The 25,889-nt window shown below is 39.3% G+C and overlaps 1 protein-coding gene across 4 annotated transcripts in view; it reads left to right on the forward strand.

The window, feature by feature from the left end:
• Positions 1 to 376: 376 nt before the first annotated feature.
• Positions 377 to 25,889, forward strand: part of CPEB3 (cytoplasmic polyadenylation element binding protein 3) — a gene marked incomplete at its 5' end in the record, with an annotated part of 146,947 nt that continues 121,434 nt past the window's right edge. For 2 of the 4 annotated variants that reach the window (XM_079899269.1, XM_079899271.1), the window contains 2 exons: positions 377 to 513; positions 744 to 1,768. In XM_079899269.1, coding sequence (XP_079755395.1) covers positions 755 to 1,768 — 1,014 coding nt within the window. Of the gene's footprint in view, positions 514 to 604; positions 1,769 to 25,889 lie in introns of those variants that run through there. The other 2 variants (XM_079899268.1, XM_079899270.1) reach the window with 1 other exon arrangement.

Below are 25,889 nucleotides of genomic sequence, written 5' to 3' on the forward strand. Positions count from 1 at the left end.
TTGAAAATGTTTCAGTAGATTTTTACCTCTTTAAAAACAATGTGTTTTTTTTGTTGTTTGTTTTAATGTCTCCTAACAAAATGGAGTAGCTGCAGCTCCTGGGAGGCCAGAGAATGATTGTGCAGCTGAGTCCTCCTCCTAACAAATGCCAAGGATTTCCTCCCTCGTGGTTCGCTGCTGCTAAATGAAACAATTATCGAGGCAAGAAGGCAGTTTGCTAATCAAGGGGGATAAGACTTCTGTTTCTTTAAAGTGCCGGAGCGGGGGTTAGAAAGGGTCGTGTGCGGTGTCTTTTTAACCTTGCTGAAGGACGCAGCAGTATTTATTGACGTATGCAAATAGCTAGGGGAGGGTGGTGCTTGGGAAAAAACAGGAACCAGAATCGGTTTCTCATTGCAGGGTGAACGCTCTGAGTTCCGGTGAAGGGAAAAGAGACGTGGCGAAATTGCCGTCTTTCTGTCTTATAAGCACATCTCTCACTAATACAGAAAAGGAACCTAGACATCAGAAAGGGTGAAGACGCTCTCAGAGTATTTTTAGAGACCTTGCATGAGCTCCCCCCCCACACCCCCCCTCGCTCCCCCAGCCCGACCTGTTCTTCTAAATGGGAGATTATGGATTTGCATTGCAATTGGCTAATAGCGGTGGCACTGGATTTTCGCAAGTAAAACACCCGCCCGCTTCAGCAAGGGGCATTAACGAACACATTGACAATAACGCGTCTCTCTTTTTTCCCGTTTCAGCTGCGCAAACCATGCAGGATGATTTACTGATGGACAAAAGCAAAACCCAGCCCCAGACCCAGCAGCAGCGGCAGCAGCAGCAGCAGCAGCAGCAGCCCCAGCCCGAGCCCGGCACAGCCGAAGCCCCGTCCACGCCCCTGTCCTCAGAGACCCCCAAGCCGGAGGACAGCAGCGCAGTGCCGGCCCTCAGCCCCGCCGCTGCCCCGCCGGCCCCCAACGGCCCCGACAAGATGCAGATGGAATCGCCGCTCCTGCCGGGCTTGGGTTTCCACCAGCCCCCTCAGCAGCCGCCGCCGCCGCAGGAGCCCGCGGCGCCGGGCGCGTCGCTGTCGCCGTCCTTCGGCAGCACCTGGTCCACGGGCACCACGAACGCGGTAGAGGACAGCTTCTTCCAGGGGATCACGCCAGTCAACGGGACCATGCTCTTCCAGAACTTCCCTCACCACGTCAACCCAGTCTTCGGAGGCACCTTCTCCCCGCAGATCAGCCTGGCGCAGACCCAGCACCACCAGCAGCCGCCGCCGCCGCCCGCACCGCAGCCCGCGCAGCCCGCGCAGCCCCAGCAGGCGCAGCCCTCGCAGCAGCGCCGGTCGCCCGCCAGCCCCAGCCAGGCGCCCTATGCGCAGAGGGGCGCTGCCGCGGCGTACGGTCACCAGCCCATCATGACTAGCAAGCCGTCCTCGTCCTCGGCTGCCGCTGCCGCCGCGGCCGCCGCGGCCGCCGCCTCGTCCGCGTCGTCCAGCTGGAACACGCACCAGAGCGTGAACGCGGCCTGGAGCGCGCCGTCCAACCCGTGGGGCGGCCTGCAGGCGGGCCGGGACCCTCGCCGGGCGGTCGGCGTGGGCGTGGGCGTGGGCGTCGGGGTACCTTCACCGCTCAACCCTATCTCGCCGCTCAAAAAGCCCTTCTCCAGCAACGTGATCGCGCCGCCCAAGTTCCCCCGCGCGGCCCCGCTCACCTCCAAGTCCTGGATGGAGGATAACGCTTTCCGGACGGACAATGGTAACAATCTGTTGCCATTTCAGGTAATGCTCCAGTGCACCTGCACACGCCTTCCTTCTCTGCTCCCTTTGCCTTGTCTTCCCTGCCATTTAATAGGCCGTTGATTTTTGTTCTTTAAAAAAGGCAGCGATGTTCAACTGCCCTGCCCTTTTCCAAACCCTTCAGTTCACTGGGGCTGTTCCACGACCGGGGACAAGGGTGGGGGAAAACTGTGACTGCTGGAGGAGTCGTATATATGCACCCTGACAAGATAGAAAAGAGCCTTTTTCTTTTAGCTTATTTTTTCCTTCATCGTGCTTGTGCCTCTTCTTTTCACCTTCGACAAGAAAAGCTGCAAGTGTATGGCAGGGTGCCGGCATAGTCCCAGGATGAGTAGGCTGAGATTTCTGTCGTTTTAAGTGGCTACACATTTCACATTATGCAATCCCGGGCTCAGGGTGCCTCCTGAAAGCCGTCCACTCCCAAACAACTCTGGCCCCACTCTTAAAGGGGTTAACAGCCCTTGAGTGTTGCTATTTCAGACAGTTGCATATGCTCAATTAAACTAATGTGAACACATGTGTTTATGTCTCGCGAAGGTGCTGGCATCATTAATAGCGATCAGCATATTGCCCCTGCCGGGAAAATTATGAGTGTGAGATTCCAATAAACACTGGAACTCTATCAGGGACCAGGATGGAAGAGTGGGAATTCTAGGGGTAACCCTTCCTATGTTACCTAGAAGGAGGACTTAGAAATTGTTTTTTCCAGAGGAAAGAGACAATAGGACGCGACCTTCAGAGCCATATTGCAATGGAGACTATTTGCTAGCTAGCGCTGAAATATTTAAAGCTGCAGTGTCCTTCAATTGGGTTATTTAAGAAGACAATGCAGATCAATTACACCATCTGAAACTGGGCAAAGTGAAAGTCTTGCAACTTTAATGAAAAATGAGCCTTGTGTCTTGGTGTTAAATGCCAATGAAAAACCCAGGAAGTGCCCCAGACAAAAAGGTTGAATGGAGTGTCCTTATTCTGTTCTTGCTTTCTGATCCAGTGTATGGCCACATCGGTTGGCAGTGTCCTGGACATCTTGAGTTGGAAAGGGGTGGTAAGGGAGAGTGTTCACTGGAGGGCTTTGTTCTCAGGTAAACATTCACCCTTCACTTACAAATTGATTTGGCCATACGCTGGGAGGCTCAGTTAAAAAAAAGAAGGAAGGAGAGAGGAGGGCTTTGGATAAGACCCAGTTTGGATCTTTGGATCCAAGGAAATGAAACAGAAATCCTTTGAGCATTGCTGAAAAATGGCAGAACCGACATTTGACAGAGTTAGTTTAAAGCATCAGGTGCAATTGGAGGCTTCATTTTATTGCTCTTTACATTTCAGATGTGATGTTTGGCATGGCTCCCATCCATGAAGGAGGAGATAGGGTTATTAAGAAGCATATGATTCTCTAAACTAAAGCAAGGATTTTTAACCTCAACAGTTCAAGGGGGGGTCCCTGAAACTCGTAAATTATGTGTATGAGAGTTTTTAATGAGACAGTCTTAACACATTTTTACAGGGGCCTTTCAGGAATGGAAGAGTTTAATATTAAGGTATATTTCTCCCCATTATTCTAAAGTTTGTTTTAATAAAATGAAGAGACTGCACGCTGGGATTAGATCCCTAGAGAAAAGGAGGACTCTGCTTTCTCGAATTTCTGTGTGTGTGTGTGTGTGTGTGTGTGTGTGTGTGTGTGGCGGGGGGCTGGACAGGGAGGTTGCATTTGGTAGGAGAGCCCCTCTTTTTCTAATAGTCCCTCTTATTATTCTGATGATCTCTACCCAAATCCATTCTTAGAGGATAACCTAAAAGCTAACAGGGAGGTTTTGGGCCTGGAAGCTGATAGTGTAGACATCAATTATCTTTTTCTAAGAGTAGAATCTGAATACAACTAGCTTTTGATTATCTCCAGAAATGGGAACTGGAGAGAGATTAAATCCATAAAATTTCCCCCAAACTGATATTGACAAGTTATGTGGGGATTGCCAGTTGTTTCTCAGCAAACCATTTACCAGCCATGCTAATGAGAGCCAGATGGACTGGATTGAGTTTGGATTCTTGTTTTTTCATCCCTGGTAGTGCTATTGAGTAGGGAAAGATGGCCAAAAGATTTGTAGAAGGAGAGATTTAATTGAAAATTGAGCTTTATAAATTTGGCCTCAGGAAAAATTACGTGGACTTTTATGTCTCATTTCTTTTTCTTACTTAAAATGGAGCTTCAGGGTTTTGAAGCAATATTAGAACCAGAGTAGGAGTAACCTGGCTGTGTTTTGGCTTGGAAAATTATCAGACTTGGTTTGTGTTGATAAGCATATTAAGTTTGAAAAAACAAAAACACCTTGAGTCTTGTGTGCAGAATTTTACATGTTTTTATATTTATTTAAATCATTTTTCTACAAAAGAGAAAATAAGTAGCTCCTAATGACTTTTTAAAAAATTATTTTGACAAATAAGATTTTTTCTTTAAATCTAGGACTGTATTTCATAGAATACCGACTTAATTTTTTTATTTCAGACTCTTTGAGCTAAAAGGGGCTCTCAACAGTAGTAGTGATCTACTCTAATGTATCATAATATTAAAAAAAAATCCATTACCCACCCCCAGCAGTGCTGCTTCACTCTCTTTTGCCAACCCACATAATAGAATATTTGGAGCTTTACTTCTGTGGTTTATATTGTGAAAGCAATATCTGTATTTGAATGTGATTTTTCAAACTGCACGTGCTTTCTTATGCCCTTCCCTTAATTCTAACAAAGTTGATTGGTTTCTCTGGGTTGGGGTGGCTGCTTCCTTAGGGATTACTTGTATCTAAAAGCCACCTCATTTCTATAAATAAGGAAACTGAGGTCCTGAGAGAAAATGGCATAACTTGGGTAATAGCGCTTTGGCTAGTTTTGTTGATGTGTGTCCTTAACTTCCTTGTAGCTCTAGTGCTGTCAGGTAGACTTCATTTATGTCAGGTTCTCTTTGGGCTCCATTCAAAGGGGCTTACTTATGGAATTATCTCATGAGATTCTGTATCTGGCTCTTAGTGATGTACCATCCACCAACTCAAAAGCAGTGAGGGGGCTTCCCTGGTGGCACAGTGGTTAAGAATCCGCCTGCCAGTGCAGGGGACACAGATTCGAGCCCTGGTCCGGGAAGATCCCACATGCTGCGGAGCAGCTAAGCCCGTGCACCACAACTACTGAGCCTGAGCTCTAGAGCCCGTGAGCTACAGCTACTGAGCCCGTGCCCCACAACTACTGAAGCCTGCACACCTAGAGGCCGTGCTCCGCAAGAGAAGCCACCGTAATGAGAAGCCTGCGCACCGCAACGAAGAGTAGCCCCCGCTCGCTGCAACTAGAGAAAGCCCGCGCAGCAACGAAGACCCAAGACAGACAAAAATAAATAAATAAATAAATTTATATTAAAAAAAAATTTTTTTTTAAATCAGTGAGGTACCCCACCTGGGGTATCATACATATGCTTCATTTTCTACTTATATAAGACAGAGAAGCTTAGTTAGGTTTGTAAAAGGACTAGAACAGAGGTGTTTTCTATATGTTGTGAATTTCGGTTTAAATAGTGTTGTTGTTCAGAGAAGTTTAGAAGGGACTTTTGAGAGCACCTATTCCACCACTCTGCTCATTTTCCAGAAGAGGAAATCAAAGTCCAAATATGTGAAATGACTTGCTCAAGTTCAGGTGGGTAGTTTCTATCAGAAGCAGACTTTGGAGGCAGATTGCCTAGGTTCACATCTCAACGCTGTCAGTTCCTGGGTTTGTAATCTTGTGCAAATTATGTATATATGTTGACCCTCAATTTTGTCATCTGTAAAATGGGAATAATAATAATTACTTGCTTCATAGGAGTTCAGATAAGAAACTGCATGTAAAGTGCTTAGCACAGTACTTGGCCCATAGTAAAGTACCATATAAATGTTGAGTTATGATTATTGTTATTTTAATGGTGGCCAGAGGCTCTGCGTGATCTTATCTTAGTATGGATTACTGCTTTTTCATCCCATGCAATCTGAAAGACCCCAAACTTCTATGTAATGTTATTTAGTCTTTTTTTTCCTGTCTGAAGGTACCCCCTGGTTACTATAACAACGTGATAATCCACCATTTACCTATGACCTGGGCCCTTTGCTAAGCACTTTACATGTAGTTTCTTATTGGAACTCCTTTAAGGTACAGGACTATTATTACCCTCATTATCCGGACAAAGAAATTGAGGGTTAGTGCATTTACATTATTTCCTCATCATCACACAGCCAGTAACTGGCAGAGTTGGGATTTGAACCCAGGAGATCTGCCTCCAGAGCCAGTGGACATCAGTTAACAGTGCAGTGTAGAAGGAGGAGACTGGGCAGCATCCGTACTTGACCTTATGATATACCCTGGAGATTGTGTTGTTAAAATATATTTTATGGAGAGGAACAGAGGAAGAAAAATATAGTGCCCATACGTATACTAGATTCAACAGTAGTCAATATATTCCCCTATTTATTTATTTACTTATCTATGTAGTTTTGAATTTGTGTTTTTGGAAAAAAATTCAAATTATATTCTGCTTTCTCTCTGCATTTCTGCCTTTATCCCACCCCTCTTTTCCTACCCCAAATTGAAAGCCACTGTATAGATTTAATATTTTCTGGCATAAGTCTGCTTAAATGAAATTTAGTGTTGATTGTGCTGGTGGGTTATCTATAACAGAAAGAAATTCCTTACATGAATTCATGGGAGTATAAATTATTTTGAAAAATAAATATGCCTATTCATAATAAATTTTGAAGAAACATCAGTGTTTTCAACCAGCCTAGGCTACTTCTTTTGGAACCATCTTTTCAGGAAGTAATATAAATTGTCTAGTTTATGCTTGCTTTTGAATAAGGATACTATGACCTAGATTTAAAACTAGAGACTCTTCTGTAGTTGGTTTCTTAACTACTGCTCCAATGCAAAATCACTTAAAGTCCACCCAACTCTACAAACTGTTTCAGAACTTATTATAGCGTGGTTAATATGTATGCCAGCAAAGCCACATTATCTATATTCTATTTAAAAGAGATATTGGTTAGGAAATATTAGAAAGTTTTCTATGCTACTGAAAACATTTATCTAATATAAACTGTTTACTTTAAAATTGCATGTTGAAAAGTACTTAGCTTTAAACTCTTCATGACCTTGCAGCAAGTTGATATAAAAATATGCTCTCAGAAATGTAATGTGTTTAGATATCCTCTAAGACACAAATTTCTGCTTAAATAGCTTTCTCCACTGGTTGGCCTATTTTGCTCTCTTTCAAGGGCTGCACAAGGTGTAATGCTCGTCCATTTGGAAGGTGTCATTGCTCAGGTGGTTTTTGGAGTGTTTTGATCTGCAAGTCTCAAAAGATTATGGCTTCGTTACTACAATATGAAAAATCTGATGCAGCCATGTGGATTTTACTGAGGAAAGGAATGGAGGGGAGTATAGAGTAGTGGACAGCCCATGAAGCTTGGAACGAGGAAGACACTGGTTGAAGCCTCAGCTCTGTCACTGGTGATTGGAGTCTAGTCATTTATTCCATGTTTCTTTTTCCAAGAAGTCTGCAAAAATGGAGAGAGAGAGAGCCTATCCTCTGGGTTTGCTTTGAGAATGTATACAAAATGTTCAAAAAATTAGATACTGTTATGACTCTTAAATGCCTGCCTAACCACCAGTAATTAGACACAGTTTGAGTTTAATAGAGGAAATATTTATTGATAGCTAGTAGTCCAGGATTAAATGCTAGTTGATGACATCTGGAAATGGAGAAGGCCTAGAAAGATGTGTCCAGCAGGGTTGGAAGAGCAATGAAGGGCTCTTTGTATGTTATGGTGACTGCCTGTCCTAGAAAGCCAGTCATAGTGCTCTGAAAGTTAGGGAGTATAGAGTTAGTCACAAGGATGGTGTATATTTGTAACTACCTGCTTCTGCCATGGCTGACTCGCCAATGCAAATGTGAGATTTTGGTAATTCTGGAGCTCCAAAGGCTCTGATTTGAAGTTCCTTTTCACCATTTCCCTGAAGACCATGCCTGACTCTCTGTAGAGGCCAGCATGGTTGTCAGAGGTAGAATTCAGTATAGAGGCCCAAGTTTGGATCTTGAGAGTTGAGGAATATAATATAGCCACAGCTTCAAAGTCGCTTTCCTGGGGAGATTGCTGTGCTTGCAGTAGTAGCCAGCCTTAACAAGGAATTTTCCACAACTGGTCCTTATACCTTGTACGTGGCTTGTTCTCTGGGGGTTCTGTTATGCTTCAGTTCTTTTACATTTAGTTTTCATATCCTTCAGTGTTCATTACAGGTGCTAGGCATGTAAACTTATGTGAAACCATTGTAATATTTTGACTTAACTTGATGTGGAAAAGTACTAGTGAATTAAAATAATTCAATAAATTAGCATCTTAGAATCAACACCACTTTTCTTTCCCCAGAAGCACTATTATATAATTCTCAAAAATAATGACCATATGATATGAATCCTTGTTGGCAGTCTTCAGAGGAGAGGAACAGAAATGGGTACCAAACAGCCTTTGTATCATTTGAAGTGATCATAGAATAAATGTACACAGAGGGAAGGAAACTTTGTGTACTGATATTGTTGTGTGGTTAAGACTGTTGAACAGCCAAATATCTTCATTCTTCAAGTGTTCAAACTTATTTCAAAGGCAAGATCAAATTCAAGAGAAAAAAATGTAACTCCCTATCTTTAGTAATTCAGTGCAACGAATTAAATGGCCAGTGCTACCAACTGAACCAGTGTCTAGAAGTTCATGAGCACTTGGCACTTAGTAGGTGCTCATTACATGAATGACTAAACATTTAAATACAAGTTGCTATAGTTTTGTCCTTTCTACAATACAGTATATTTAACATTTTCAAGACAGATTCTCCACTATAGCATTTCTTTACAAGATGTTCACAGAATATGGAAACATAGGTGAATGTACAGAATGTTATAAAGGACATCTTCAATTTGTAAAAATAGAAAATATCTGGCTTTTCAGACTTTATGGACATCCCATAGTTTCTAGGCTGTGAATCTGTTTGTACTTTGGTATGCTAAGAAGTAAGCAGGGTTCTTGCTTTGACATTAGAGATTTTGGCAACCAATAGATGGGAATATTAACTTGTATCCTATGAGTTAAATTTTTCTTTACCTCTTCACTGTTAATCATCTCATTCTTGTGGAGTTAACTTACCCTGTCATGGTGGTCTATTTTATTCCTGTCTTCCCAAATCAAGTTATTAATACTGGAAGTGATCAGAATGAGGGTCAGAATAATTCTTACAATAATACTTAGAAATATTAAGGTGACAATTCTTTGGTCTAAGAGGTTGACAAAGAGTAGGTTATAGTAGGCCCATTCAGCTAGTCATTCGTTTGAAGATTGTGAGATTGGAAAGCAGAGATGTAAAGGGCAAAAGACTTTCTATCTTAAATATATGGTAGAGTTTTGGGACTAGCTAGGGATTTAAATAATTCAGAGGAAACATTTTAGTGATCTGACACTCTAACCCCCTACTCAAAGTCCAGGAGACCCAGTTCTTAGGTTTCAGATAGGCAGCAATGAAAAAGGACAAGAAGTGAGTGTGCCCAGAAGCACCTCTCTTTTGCAATCTGCCGTGGAAAATTTCCTTTCCTCTTTTGGACTAGAGAAATATAAACTAGATATGCAGGGGATTAAAAATAGTGAAGACCAGTGAGGTTTATGAATAAAGTTTGTGGGGAAAGGCTGAGAGACAGTTTTTGGAGCATGAATATTTTTTTTTAATGTGTTTGCATTTGATTTTATGGGAAAACTAGTCAACTTTTTGCCACATTGTTGTTTAAAGTGGTTGTAATCAATAGTAGAATCCTGAGTTCAGATACACAGTTAAGAAGGATAGCGTAAGCGGTATTTTTGTTAAGCACATATCTATTACAGGATTCCCTGATCAAAGGGATAGGATTTACATTAAGTATCTTTTGGCATCGTCATTCGCAGTCATAATCCATGTACTCCAGCTTTTGGGTATTGTATTATTTTTGATGTCTTCTCCAAATAGATTCAGCTAACAAATACATGGGACTCTGCATGTCAAGCACTGGCCTCACCCTTTGCACATAAATTATCTTATTTAATCCTTACACGTTCTTGTGAATTAGGACTTATCATCCTACTTGAGACTCAGAGAATATCACCTGACTAGTAAGGTGACAGGAGGAGTGGAAATGTAGGTCTTTAGACGCGATGTCCAGTTCTCTCGTTTTATTATACCCGCTTGCCTCTTATCACTTATCATCTTTCAGTGTGTCTTTGATGTTGCACTCTTTCCCCAGATCTTCCCTGATTCCCCTCATCCCCCATTGTCTTTATAGCACTCCTTACTGTCTGAAGTGAGCTGGGTTGGTTTGTTTGTTTCTCCACACTAGAATGTAAGTTCCACAAGGGCAAGGACCTTTTTCACTGTAGTGTTTTCAGGGGTTGTGACAGTACCTGGGATATTTTAGGCACATGGGAAATGTTTGTTGAATGTGTTAATGATTTACATTTACAAATGATTGATAAGACACATATTGGTCATTTAGATGTAGCTAGCAACGTAACAGCAATTTCATTTTATAAACATTTACCTGGCTGCTACCAGAGGTCAGGCACTAGGGATTAAAGCTGAACCATATCTGGTCCTCAGACAGCTCCCTGAGAAACATGAATTAAAATACAGGATGATAAGTTTTATACTTGTGTGTGATATGCACAACAAAGAGAATGTGTACTTGCAGAGGAAGGAATAATTAAATTTGTGTGTGGGGGGAGGGAGGGTTGGGAAGTCTCCAGGAAAGTCTTTTGTAATTTAAAATACTTTCGAAGTTTTTCTGATTTTGAAAGTAATGCATACTCACTCTCTAAAACTTGAGGGAAAAAAAATTGCCTGTAATTCTGTTACCCAGAGATAAGTACTCTTAATGTGTTGGTGCATTTTCTGCCAGTTCTCTCTTTTTTGTTATGTATATGTATAGTGTACTTTATATGGTTGAGATGATTCTGTGTAAACAATTTTATCGCCATATTTTTTAGCTTTTCATATCATTAATTTTTAAACATTTTTTATTATTGCATAATAGTCCATCACAGGAATCCACTGTAATTTAACAAATTATTTCTGTATTTGGAGGATTTATCTTTTCGGTTTTTAACTGTTAAACATAATGCTGTCATGAACATCTTTGGGCATTTTAAATCTTTATTCAGAAGTGAATGGGTAGGGTTCCATAGACAGACCAGGGCATGGGGGTAGAGGTTGCAGCAAATATTTATTTTAAGCAGAGGGAAAAACAGGGACACAGGTAAAAAACAGCATGGTGTGTTGAGGGAGCAGAAGATTCAGCATAGGGGTGAGGCAAGTGAGAGATGAGACTAGAGATGTAGGTAGGGGCCACATCACAAAGGACATTCCAGCATTTCTGTGCCTTCAACTTTGTCCAGTAGGGACACTGAAGGATTTTTTAAAAAATTAATTTATTAATTTATTTCTGGCTGCGTTGGGTCTTCGTTGCTGCATGCGGGCTTTCTCATTGCGGTGAGTGGGAGCTACTCTTCGTTGCGGTGCACGGGCCTCTCACTGCAGCGGCTTCTCTTGTTGCGGAGCATGGGCTCTAGGCGTGCGGGCTTCAGTAGTTGTGGTATGTGGGCTCGGTAGTTGTGGCATGCAGGTTCAGTGGTTGTGGCACGCAGGCTCAGTAGTTGTGGCTCGCAGGCTGTAGAGCACAGGCTCAGTAGTTGTAGTGCACGGGCTTAGTTGCTCCGTGGCATGTGGGATCTTCCCGGACCAGGGCTCAAACCCATGTCCCCTGCATTGGCAGGCAGATTCTTAACCACTGCACCACCAGGGAAGCCCACATTGAAGGATTTTTAAGCTGAGAGCCATTGTAAGGCTTTAATTTGGTGAATGAAGTGATCACATCTTTGTTCTGGAAAGATTATTCTGGGATATGGATTGTCAGGAACCAAACACAGACAGGGAAACCAGTTAACACATAAGGACCTAAATTGATTGAGAGGAAGGGACAGACTTGAGAAATGAATTAAGGGACCAACTGGAGGACTAGTGATTGCTTGGATGTGGGTAATAAAGGAGAAGGAGGAGTTTAGAATGACTGTTCAAGTTTTGGTTTAGGCAGCTGGGAAAAATGATTTAGAGGTGAACAGGCTTAATAGTGGCAGATTAGAATTTTCATGACTCATAAGCCCAGGTGGGTTTAGACTGGAGGAACTTCAGAAGAGAAAGCTATGTGTTGGGAATACTCGAGCAAGTGATTTGACATCTCTTATCCACCCATGCTTTTATATGACTCTTAATGTGTGGGAAGGAAAACCTTATTAAGATAGATTACTTTGTGGACTACTATTAAAACACTAAATCTGAGAGAAGAAATAACTACCATTCTAAATCAAGAGATTTTTCTGATTCTAGCCTTATTTATTTATTAAAAAAATTTTTTATTGTACCCTGAGAATTAGAGTATGTGTTCGCTTGTTAGTCATCTTGTTTATGGGTTACAGCTAGGTATTGCAGAGAACTGTAAGGAATTGCTAACCAATCAGTCATATGGGAGGATCACAGGAATTAAGAGAAATGAGACCTGGCATCCTTTATTATTTAAGTTGAATAAACTCACTTGAGAGGTCAGTGTATGTTATTAGAAGGTCTGAAATATCGCTAATAACGTCTTAGCAAAGTTGAGATTAGACCTTATGGAATTTAGTTCTGCTGTACTAATAAAATGCTTAGTTTTTTAATGGGTGTAAACAGGATGAAATGTTTTGAAGCTTAAGATCCGTAGAGCCACAGGGAGATGAGCTTTCATGGAGCATGAAGGAGAAATGGGGACAGGGTATAATATCCACCAGAACTGTGTGTTTATTCATTTGTATTTCTAGGGAGAGAAGTGGGCTGTAACCTTCATTAAATTTCCTGAGGAATCCATAACTTGAAAATGGTTAAGAATTGCAGATGCTGCTACATGGCACCCAGTAAATCTTGAAAAGATTTTTAAAACTTAGGCATCTCATAAAATTTGTCTTTCTCCCTCTTCATAACTCACAGGAATTTTGCCTAACTTTAATTTGAGAGCTTTCTAAAGAGAAGGGACCCAGGACTTCCCTGGCAGTCCAGTGGTTAAGACTCTGTGCTCCCAATGTACAAGGCACAGGTTCAATCCCTGGTGGGGGAACTAAGATCTCGCATGCCATGTGGCGCGGCCAAAACATAAATAAATACATAAATAAATAAAATAAAAACAAATAGAAGGGACCCAACTCCTCTTTCATCTAGCTTTTTCTAGAGCATTCAAATTACCTTTTTTTTTTTTTTTTTTTTTTTTTTGCTGCGTTGGGTTTCGTTGCTGCTAGTGGGCCTTCTCTAGTTGTGGCGAGCGGGGGCTACTCTTCGTTGCAGTGCGCGGGCTTCTCATTGCGGTGGCTTCTCTTGTTGTGGAGCACGGGCTCTAGGCTCATGGGCTTCAGTAGTTTTGGCACGTGGGCTCAGTAGTTGTGGCTTGTGGTCTCTAGAGGACAGGCTTAGTAGTTGTAGCACATGGGCTTAGTTGCTCTGCGGCATGTGGGATCTTCCCAGACCAGGGCTCGAACCTGCGTCCCCTGCATTGGCAGGAGGATTCTTGGCCACCAGGGAAGTCCTCAAATTAGCTTTTCATCATAATTTTTTGGCATTCATTTCACTGGCTTGCATATATTAAATCATATACTTATAATAACACTAGCATTACAAAGATTAGGGAAAAACCCATCATTTCTAGGTTGACTTGTAACTAATCTGGTAGGACAGAAATTTATAGGCTTATCGGTCACAGGTGTTGAATGTACTATGGGCATTTTTTTATTGGGAATATGGAACTCATGTGTTAATGTGGAAAGTAAATTAAGTAAAGCTTCAACTATAGTAGATGCTTATGTATTTTAATGAATAAATGGACTAGAAAGTTTTGATTAAAGAGAGGGGTGTTATTCCATTTCTGGTATAGGAGGTACAATTAGAAATACTGACTTTCAGAAATTGTAGATATATGTGACCTCCTTTCCTCAAGAGGAACATGTCCACTCTCCCATTCATGTCTTTGTTGTTGCTTTTCCTACTATTGTAACCTAATGGAGAGAGTAGAGAGTAGAACTGGGGGAGAGGGTAGAAATTGGGGGTTTGGGGGGTAGAGGAACAGTTGTTCTAGATCTCAATGATGGACCTGCAACACACCAAGAGAAGTGAAACAGATCTTAAGTTTTTCAAATAGAAACAATGTTGCTATATGATTTAGGGTTTTTTTTTGTTTAGCTTTGTAACCAATTAACTACTTCTAGGCTAGTGTGGAAACCTAACTATCGTCTATTACTTAGTTTCTATTGGTAAAGAGCCATTTTAACAATAGAGCATTTTGGAATACAGTGTCTTTAAGAAGTTATGACATCAAGGCCTGGTAAGAAAAATTGACCAAACTTTTGCCAGTTCTGAACTCTTTTGCAGCATCATATTCTGTATATGCCTCAATTAAAACAGAAAGACTTTTGTTAGTTTGCTCATTTGGGAAGGGAGTTGGCTGGTTTTTTTTTAAGATGACAGTTTAAGTTGAAGCTTCACCAGGCACCTTATTGCCATCATGCTCATTCGAAGGTCAGAAGGTATCTGGGGGTGGGGAAAAAGCTTTAAAATAGTTGGCTCTTAAGCTGCAAAAACACAATCTATCAATAAATACTTTGAATCATTTTACAATGCTGATGAAACATTATTTTGCAATGTTTGTCAAATTAAACTTTGAGTTGATTTTAAGCAGAATAAAGGCAGACTAATTGTGCTAATGTTTCAGGATGCTGCAAAGCAAAACTTGGTGAATGGAAAATTTTAAACTCTACTTTCAAAGGCATTATAAGTTTAGTATCTTAGAAGATTTGGGACTGGGTGGGGAGATTGATTTTTTTCATTTTGACCTTGAGTTCCTCAATATTCCAAAGACATGAGCTCATCTGAAGGTAACAAACTTATTCGGTTAACGTTTTAGAGCTTACTGCCTACTTCCTACATTTTTGCCAGGGTAGATGACTCCATTTGACCTATCAACTTTGGTGTGATCTAGCATATGAAATGTTATTCCTGAACAGCTGTTTTAAAGTTGGTGAATCATCCAGGTATAACAGAAGATTTTCATTTTAAAATACAGTGGGATATTTGATATTCTAATTCTAATTTAGGGCTAGATTCTGTTAAATGTGGAACATAGAAGGAGACTTAAAGGAAATTATAGTTTAATGTCAAAAATATAAGACCTGGAGTGAGGAGGAAAGGGAGAAAGATCTCTTGATAGTGAATATATTCCTTCACACTTGAGGGATGAGGGCTGAAGCAGACAAGGGAGTTGAAGTGACACATTCTGTTAGAGGGACATAAATAATAGAGAATGTATTGAATACTGAGACATCAAAGGACATTGAAAGACAGTGAAGAAGATTTCAACGAAGAGGACAAAGCAAGGTAAAAGGATGCTTCAGCTTTTGTTACAATAATTAAATATTCAAAAAGGCAGCCACTTTATCCTATCCAGGAAGTTAAGCAATTGCCCATTTTATATTCCAGTTTTATGCAAGCAAGCCATAGGCAAGTAAGCTGACATCAGGGATTTATATTAAAAAGTTTCTTCTAGGGAATGTCAGAAGCAAGTTCAAAACCCAATCTTTTAATCTCCTGTAGCATGATCATAATATTCATGATGCCTCTAAGATACTTCGTTTGTTCTAAACCATCAAAGAAAGATAGACTGTGTATTTAGCATAATTTGCATTGTGTGTATTATTGATTTAGTCTAATGACTTCGCACAATAGTCAGAATTGTAAAAAGACAACCTATGTAGAAAAGATGTGTTCTGTAGATCTGTGTTCTATAGAAAAAGCAGTAGAAACCATCTATACTGTGAAAAATTCTTATATACTCTTTTATGTATTTTCTCTTTATTATAAATCTAGAAATTCATGTATATGTGGCAGTGCTGTTAACTGGAGTTTGAATTCAGTATTTACCAAGTACATACTATGTTCTTGGACTGGTGTTAGGTATTGTGAAATATCTGAATCCTATCTTTAGAAACTAACATACGTGCAACGGAGCATAATAAGAAAGCAAGAACTAGATTGTGTGATGTGTTATTTGCCATGAATGGCCAAGTAGGGTCAAGAATAATTTGTCCTAGAATGCTTTTTTGAAAAAAGTGATAGGCAGTTCCCCATGGTCCAGCGGCTGAGACTCTGCACTTTCACTGCTGAGGGTGCAGGTTCAAACCCTGATCTGGTAACTAAAATCCTGCAAGCTGTGCGATGCGGCCAAAAAAGAAAAAAATAAAATTAAAAAATTTAAAAAGTGATAGTGTCCCGTAGTTACATTTTGAAGGATAGATAGAATTTGATTGGATAGAATGGGAATCCAAAATAAGGAAAGAAAAATGAGCCATAAGTGGGGTTATCGAGCAGACTTTCCTGACTAGAGCTGGGGATTTTTCATCTTACTGGGAGATTGAGGATGGATTGGTTGTTCCTTAGGATTAAAAATAAACAAACAAACAAACAAATATTTTATTTAGTAGATTCCACTTGGTTTTAAAAAGCATTTAACATGTCTTTGTATATTCTACACTATAAGAGAACTTAGATTAGAAGTAGGTGAGATAAAGGTAACAAGGATGCAAAATGGAGCTGAGAATTAGACTAATACTGATGAGACTTATCATGATAGTGACAGTCTTGAATGTCTGGCTTAGGAATGTGGGTTCTCCAGACAATGGAGAACTAAGTTCTTCCCTGAAGAACTAAGATCAGAGCAGTGATACTAAGATCAGAGCAATTGCTCTGTATACTCTGATACTCTGTATCAGAGTATTGCTCTGATACTAAGATCAGAGCAATAAAAATATATGTTTAGAAAGACAAGGCAGGTGGATTGGAGAAGTGTGTGTGCCTGCCACAGTGCAGCCTGGGGGCAAGGAGACTGGTGAGAAGGCATGATAGTAATCTTGGGTTTAGCACAAATCTAGGGAGGTGTACCTGTGAGAAACCTTACAAAGGAGAATATGTCGCGAGTGCGGATGGAGGGAGTAGAGGATGTGAAGGAGTACAAGATTGTTCTGAGCTGTTATGCTTAAAACAGTATCAACTTAAGGCTACATATATATATATTTTTTTTTTAATTTAATTTAATTTTATTTTTCAATCTTTCTCTTTCCCTACATGGCTTTGCCCCAGCTAAAATGTGGTGACACTGTGTTTCCCACAACATTCTACATGGAGGTCCCCATCCATTAAAAGGATTGAGGGAGAGCAGAAGAGGATGGTCTTTCCCCTTTCTCACTTCGGCACTTACAGAATTTTTCTGCCTTCTCTCTGAATTTTATCATTTGAAGCTCAAGAAGTCAAAACTGCTGTTGCCTATTTTCATCTTAAACTACTGATAGGGATATTTTGACTTCTTGAATCCCTGTGCCCACAATAGGTTGAGTGTTATGCCGCCGGAGGGCTATTCAAGTAAAGATGAGCAGCAGGCACGCAATTAAAAGTGAAGATGTAGAATCGATGTAAGGTCAGGCCCTGGCAGTGAACAAGAGTGTCTTTTTATGCTATAATGTTCCCTGTAAGACCTTCTGTTGCTCTTCCTCCACAGAATTCACAAAAGGGTCGTCTTAGCTGTTCAGCGATTTATATTGGCTCACTATGGGTAGTATATTTGAAGGCAGGCTGGAGAAAAGGGTCTCTGCTTGTAATTCTTTGTATTAAAACACATCTCTCCCTTTTACATATGTATGTACACATATATACATACACCCTGTAGAGACATCTTGAATAGACCATTTAACTGTGAAGTGGTATTAATGATATAAAAGTCAAAATGTCTCTTTGATTTTGGAATACTGTTTTGTCAGTGATCATTCTTAATCATTCTTAATTTTGTTAACATGGACTTGATTGAGTATTCATCAAGAGTGGAGAAATACTTGAGAAACTTGCTGAAAATCAAAGTAAAGCTGTCAGAGTTGCAAAATTGATTGTGGTTCATCATATTGATAAATCAAGTAAATGTGTTTTTGTCATAAATGAATGATTCTCAAGTTAAGGTTTTTATTCTGATGTTCTATAGTTAGGTTGTCATGGTGTATCTGATGTCTGTCTATTAAGAAAGTTTTTTAACTTACGGATGTGGAGAACACTAACAAAGTTGAAAGAAAATGGTTAAAATAAACTTAGGTGGGATGGGTGACTATTTTGGGGTAAGCGAAAGTGTGTATTACTTGAGATTAATATGTGTACGATGGTGAAAAGTTGAAAATTGAGTCTTATGTATGGTTTTCTGTTTAGCGATTTGAGGATGTATTTAGCTTTTCATAAATATGGCCTATTTAGGTGGCTGTAATTCTGGAGTTTAAATGTCGCCATTGAAGGGAATCAAAATGGCAGGGTGTAATTCACTCTGTACTGGAAAAACTTGGTGGACTTCAGCTAACTTGCCACACTATAATCAACTCTAGACTAGGGGGTTTACCCTGGCTCCTGGGCTTTAAAATGGTATTCTACTGAGTCCTGAGACTGAAAGGAAAGTAGTAAAGATGGCTACATTTGTTTTGTGTCTCCCTTAAAACCCCACCCATTTCTACTCTAAAGACTCAGTCAGGAGTTGGGTACAAATCACAAAAACAATAAGGATTCTAAAAAGTCTAAAAATTTAGATCATGTTTTCAGCCTGTCTGTAACACTCAGAAACCTCAGTGAAACTGATATATTATTTCTGTTGTCTAATTTAGTGTTACGTACTCCTACTCTGTCATAGCAGGAACCGTAGTGCCCATGTGATTTGCTCTTTCACTTTTCCAAAATAAGGTAGATTGCTGCAAGTGTGGATTTTAATTTAGGTAATTTAAATAACTAGACAGAACAACCTATATATAATTACTTTTTTCTAACCGTTCTTGTTATGCCTCCTCAATACAACTTATTGCATTTTACAATTCTTATTCATTGACTTTGTCAAAGCCCTGTACAAAGACCACCAGGGAAACCTGCTGATCATAAAAAGCTGGATTTCCTGAACTTGCTGAGCCAGCACCACCTTGACAGTCTCAGGAGTGCCTTAAAAGTGGGGAAGTTAGAGTACATAAATAAATTTTGGAGGCTGAGGTTAGTCGTAGGGTGGTTTTAGGTCAGAAATTAGCACAGTTTGGGCAGGGATTGGTTAAGTTTGTAAACTAGTCTAGTTGCTGGAATAGTCAGTGATCTTAACTTTGGAACACAGGAATTCAAGCTGAGTTACCATTAAATCTATTTGTCTGTAGCTGCGCTGACCAATAGAAATAGACTGCAAAGCACAGTCTATTTCTGTTATCCTGCAAGGATAATGTAAAATTTTCTAGCGGCATATTTAAAAAGTGAAAAGAAACAGGTAAAATTAATTTTAATAATATATTGTTTTTAATCTGCTATATTCAAAATATTTCAACCTGTGATCAATATAAAACTTAATAATGAGGTATTTTACATTGTTCTTTTCATACTATGTCTTCAAAATCCAGGATGTATTACCTACAACACATCTCAATTTGTTCTAGCAACGTTTCAATTGCTCTATAGCCACATGTGGGTAGAGGCTACCATATTGGACAGTGCAGATATATTGTCTTAGAACAAATGGATCTGAATGTACTGATGTTTAAAACAATTTTGTCTTAAATAGTTTGTGCTTTATGTCATGATTTGGCACAGTATATCTGTACTGCAAGTCATAGTATAGTTTTATAACTTGTGGTTTCTATTTCATTTCTCATTTTTATGCATAAATCTATGGTTTTCCATTAGCATGCCATCATTAAAGCAACATATATATAGAGAGAGAGATACAATATATAATTTACACGGAGAATGTAAGGTTTTTCTTGTATGCTTGACAGACCGTCTACTAGGCTAAGCCTTTGCTTCCAGTAGGTAGAATGTTTCATCAAATTTTCTAAAGCTAGTGAGTGTTTTGAACAACAACAAATATTGCCCAGAAATGGCTAAATCTTGCATATATTGTACGGACACTGTTTCTATTAATTTTATGGGGTGCTTTCTTTACAGTTGACAAAAGCATTTTACATTCATTCTCATTTGTTATCACTAAAGATATTCCTAGATATTATCTTTGAGCTTTTATGTTTACATTTTGAATTTTATTTTATTTATTTTTCATACAGCAGGTTCTTATTAGTCATCTATTTTATACATATTAGTGTATATATGTCAATCAAAATCTCCCAATTCATCCCACCACCACCTACCCTTCCGCCACTTTCCCACCTTCGTGTCCGTACGTTTGTTCTCTACATCTGTGTTTCTATTTCTGCCCTGCAAACTGGTTCATCTGTACCATTTTTCTAGGTTCCACATATATGTGTTAATATATATTTCTGACTTACTTTTCTTTTTCTGACTTACTTCTCTTTCTGACTTACTTCACTCTGTATGACAGTCTCTAGGTCCATCCACATCTCTACAAATGACCCAATTTCGTTCCTTTTTATGGCTAAGTAATATTCCATTGTATATATGTACCACATCTTTCTTATCCATTTGTCTGTCAGTGGGCATTTAGGTTGTTTCCATGACCTGGCTATTGTAAATAGTGCTGCAGTGAACATTGAGGTGCATGTGTCTTTTTGAATTATGGTTTTCTCTGGGTATATGCCCAGTAGTGGGATTGCTGGGTCATATGGTGATACTATATTTAGTTTTTTAAGGAACCTCCATACAGTTCTCAATAGTGATTCTATCAATTTACATTCCCACCAACAGTGCAAGAGGGTTCCTTTTTCTCCACACCCTCTCCAGCATTTGTTATTTGTAGATTTTCTGATAATGCCCATTCTAACTGGTGTGAGGTGATACCTCATTGTATTTTTGATTTGCATTTCTCTAATAATTAGCGATGCTGAGGAGCTTTTCATGTGCTTCATGGCCATCTGTATGTCTTCTTTGGAGAAATGTCTATTTAGCTCTTCTGCCCATTTTTGGATTGGGTTGTTTGTTTTTTTAATATTGAGCTGTATGAGCTGTTTATATATTTGGAGATTAATCCTATGTCCGTTGATTCGTTTGCAAATACTTTCTCCCATTCTGAGGGTTGTCTTTTCGTCTTGTTTGTAGTTTCCTTTGCTTTGCAAAATCTTTTAAGTTTCATTAGGTCCCATTTGTTTATTTCTGTTTTTATTTCCATTACTCTAGGATGTGAGTCAAAAAAAATCTTGCTGTGATTTATGTCAGAGTGTTCTTCCTATGTTTTCCTCTAAGAGTTTTATAGTGTCCGGTCTTACATTTAGGTCTCTAATCCATTTTGAGTTTATTTTTGTGTATAGTGTTAGGGAGTGTTCTAATTTCATTCTTTTACATGTAGCTGTCCAGTTTTCCCAGCACCACTTATTGAAGAGACTGTCTTTTCTCCATTTTATATCCTTCCCTCCTTTGTCATAGATTAGTTGGCCATAGGTGTGTGGGTTTATCTCTGGGCTCTCTGTCCTGTTTCATTGACCTATATTTTTGTTTTTGTGCCAGTACCATGTTGTCTTGATTACTGTAGCTTTGTAGTATAGTCTGAAGTCAGGGAGTCTGATTCCTCAAGCTCCGTTTTTTTCCCTCAAGACTGCTTTGGCTATTCAGGGTCTTTTGTGTCTCCATACAAATTTTAATATTTTTTTGTTCTAGTTCTGTAAAAACTGCCACTGGTAATTTGATAGGGATTGCATTGAATCTGTAGATTGCTTTGGGTAGTATAGTCATTTTTACAATATTGATTCTTCCAATCCAAGAACATGGTATATCTCTCCATCTGTTTCTGTCGCCTTTGATTTCTTTCATCAGTGTCTTATAGTTTTCTGAGTACAGGTTTTTTACCTCCTTAGGTAGGTTTATTCTTAGGTATTTTATTTTTTTTGTTGCAATGGTGAATGGGATTGTTTCCTTAATTTCTTTCTGATCTTCAGTTGTTAGTGTATAGGAATGCAAGAGATTTCTGTGCATTAATTTTGTATACGCAACTTTACCAAATTCATTGATCAGCTCTAATAGTTTTCCGGTGGCATCTTTAGGATTCTCTATGTATAGTATCATGACATCTGTAAACAGTGACAGTTTTACTTCTTCTTTTACAATTTGTATTCCTTTTATTTCTTTTTCTTCCCTCATTGCCATGACTAGGAATTCCAAAACTATGTTGAATAATAAGTGGCGAGAGTGGACATCCTTGTCTTGTTCCTGATCTTAGAGGAAATGCTTTCAGTTTTTCACCATTGAGAATGATGTTTGCTGTGGGTTTGTCATATATGGCCTTTATTATGTTGAGGTAGGTTCCCTCTATGCCCACTTTCTGGAGAGTTTTTATCATAATTGGGTGTTGAATTTTGTCAAAAGCTTTTTCTGCATCTATCAAGATGATCATATGGTGTTTCTTCTTCAGTTTGTTAATATGGTGTATCACATTGATTGATTTGTGTATATTGAAGAATTCTTGCATCCCTGGGATAAATCCCACTTGATCATGGTGTATGATCCTTTTAATGTGTTGCTGGTTTCTGTTTGCTAGTACTTTGCTGAGGATTTTTGCATCTATATTCATCAGTGGTATTGGTCTGTAATTTTCTTTTTTTGTAGTATTTGGTTTTGGTATCAGGGTGATGGTGGCCTCATAGAATGAGTTTGGGAGTGTTCCTTCCTCTGCAATTTTTTGGAAGAGTTTGAGAGGGATGGGTGTTAGCTCTTCTCTAAATGTTTGATAGAATTCACCTATGAAGCCATCTGGTCCTGGACGTTTGTTTGTTGGAAGATTTTAAATCACAGTTCCAATTTCATTACTTGTGATTGCTCTGTTCGTATTTTCTGTTTCTTCCTGGTTCAGTCTTGGAAGGTTATACCTTTCTAAGAATTTGTCCATTTCTTCCAGGTTGTCCATTTTATTGGCAGAGAGTTGCTTGTAGTAGTCTCTTAGGATGCTTTGTATTTCTGCGGTGTCCATTGTAACTTCTCCTTTTTCATTTCTAATTTTATTGATTTGAGTCCTCTCCCTCTTTTTCTTGATGAGTCTGGCTAAAGGTTTATCAATTTTGTTTACCTTCTCAAAGAACCAGCTTTTAGTTTTATTGATCTTTGCTATTGTTTTCTTTGTTTCTCTCTCATTTATTTCTGCTCTGCTCTTTATGAGTTTTTTTCCTTCTACTAATTTTGGGTTTTGTTTGTTCTTCTTTCTCTAGTTCCTTTAGGTGTAAGGTTAGGTTGCTTATTTGAGATGTTTCTTGTTTCTTGAGTAGGCTTGTATTGCTATAAACTTCCCTCTTAGAACTGCTTTTACTGTATCCCATAGGTTTTGGATCGTCGTGTTTTCATTGTCATTTGTCTCTAGATATTTTTTGATTTCCTCTTTGATTTCTCCAGTGATCTCTTGGTTATTTAGTAACATATTGTTTAGCCTCCATTTGTTTGTGTTTTTTACATTTTTTTCCCCTGTAATTGATTTCTAATCTCATAGCGTTGTGGTCGGAAAAGACGCTTGATATGATTTCAATTTTCTTAAATTTACTGAGGCTTGGTTTGTGACCCAAAATGTGATCTATACTGGAGAGTGATCCGTGTGCACTTGAGAAGAAAGTGTAATCTGCTGTTTTTGGATGGAATGTCCTATAAATATCAATTAAATCCATCTGGTGTATTGTGTTATGTAAAGCTTGTGTTTCCTTATTAATTTTATCTGGATGATATGTCCATTGGTGTAAGTGAGGTGTTAAAGTCCCCCACTATTATTGTGTTACTGTCAGTTTCCTCTTTTATAGCTGTTAGCAGTTGCCTTGTATTGAGGTGCTCCTGTGTTGGGTGCATATATATTTATAATTGTTATATCTTCTTGGATTAATCCTTTGATCATTATATAGTATCGTTCCTTGTCTCTTGTAACATTCTTTATTTTAAAGTCTATTTTATCTGATACGAGTATTGCTACTCCAGCTTTCTTTTGATTTCCATTTGCATGGAATATCTTTTTCCATCCCCTCACTTTCAGTCTGTATGTGTCCCCAGGTCTGAAGTGGGTCTCTTGTAGACAGCATATATATGGGTTTTGTTTTTGTATCCATTCAGGGAGCCTGTGTCTTTTGGTTGGAGCATTTAATCCATTCACATTTAAGGTAATTATTGGTATGTATGTTCCTATTACCATTTTATTAATTGTTATGGGTTTGTTTTTGTAGGTCCTTTTCTTCTCTTGTGTTCCCCACTTAGAGAATTTCCTTTAGCATTTGTTGTGGAGCTGGTTTGGTGGTGCTGAATTCTCTTAGCTTTTGCTTGTCTGTGAAGCTGTTGATGTCTCCGTTGAATCTGAATGAGATCTTTGCTGGGTAGAGTAATCTTGGTTGTAGGTTCTTCCCTTTCATCAGTTTAACTATATCGTGCCAGTCCCTTCTGGCTTGTAGAGTTTCTGCTGAGAAATCAGCTGTTAACGTTATGGGAGTTCCCTTGTATGTTATTTGTCATTTTTCCCTTGTTGCTTTCAATAATTTTTCTTTGTCTTTAATTTTTGCCAATTTGATTACTGTGTGTCTTGGCATGTTTCTCCTTGGATTTATCCTGCCTGGGACTCTCTGTGCTTCCTGGACTTGGGTGGCTATTTCCTTTCCCATGTTAGGGAAGTTTTTGACTATAATCTCTTCAAATATTTTCTCGAGTCCTTTCTCTCTCTCTTCTCCTTCTGGGACCCCTGTAATGCAAATGTTGTTGTGTTTAATGTTGTCCCAGAGCTCTCTTAGGGTGTCTTCACTTCTTTTCATTCTTTTTTCTTTATTCTGTTCCGCAGCAGTGAATTCCACCATTCTGTCTTCCAGGTCACTTACGTGTTCTTCTTCCTCAGTTATTCTGCTATGGATTCCTTCTAGTGTATTTTTCATTTCAGTTATTGTATTGTTCATCTCTGTTTGTTTGTTCTTTAATTCTTCTATGTGTTTGTTCTTTAATTCTTTTAGGTCTTTGTTAAACATTTCTTGCATCTTCTCGATCTTTGCCTCCAGTCTTTTTCTGAGGTCCTGGATCATCTTTACTATCATTATGCTGAATTCTTTTTTTGGAAGGTTGCCTATCTCCACTTCTTTTCTTTGTTTTTCTGGGGTTTTATCTTGTTCCTTCATCTGGTACAAAGTCCTCTGCCTTTTCATTTTGTCTGTCTTTCTGTGAATGTGGTTTTCCTTCCACAGGCTGCAGAATTGTAGTTCTTCTTGCTTTTGCTGTCTTCCCTCTCTTATTTTTTTTTTTAATTCATTAATTTATTTATTTTTGGCTGTGTTGGGTCTTCATTGCTGCATGCAGGCTTTATCTAATTGTGGCGAGCAGGCGCTACTCTTTTTTGTGACGTGTGGGCTTCTCATTGCAGTGACTTCTCTTGCTGCGGAGCATGGGCTCTAGGTGCGCGGCCTTCAGTAGTTGTGGCACGCAGGCTTAGTAGTTGTGGCTTGCGGGCTCTAGAGTGCAAGCTCAGTAGTTGTGGCGCACGGGCTTAGTTGCTCCATGGCGTGTGGGATCTTCTTAGACCAGGGCTTGAACCTGTGTCCCCTGCATTGGCAGGCGGATTCTTAACCACAGCGCCACCAGGGAAGTCCCCCCTCTCTTATATTTACATTTTCAATGAAATTGTTTTTATAAAGGGTAGATGAGTTGTCAACAAAATCATAAAATTATTGAAATGAAAAGTATTTTTAAAAGCACTGTATATCTATTGAAGTTTTGTTCATACCTACAGTTTTTCCAAGTGACTACAGATTGTTCAGTAGTTTAGGTATTGCTCCTTAAAGTCTATATGTGAGGGGAGGGGTGTGTGTGGGTACATATATATAATATTTTCCCTCCTTTCTTTTGTTCTCCAACAACTTTCCTGTCTTCTATTATTTCAAGATAATTGCTGTAGATTTTTCATGTGCATTCAGTTCCACTTGAATGCAATTTATTTGCCACTTGCCTCTTTCATAATTCTGTAGTTTGCAACTTGTAAATCATGCCTTACTTTTACTTCATCATTAGT

The sequence above is a fragment of the Stenella coeruleoalba genome (assembly GCF_951394435.1).
Source record: "Stenella coeruleoalba genome assembly, chromosome: 16".
Lineage (NCBI taxonomy): Eukaryota > Metazoa > Chordata > Mammalia > Artiodactyla > Delphinidae > Stenella > Stenella coeruleoalba.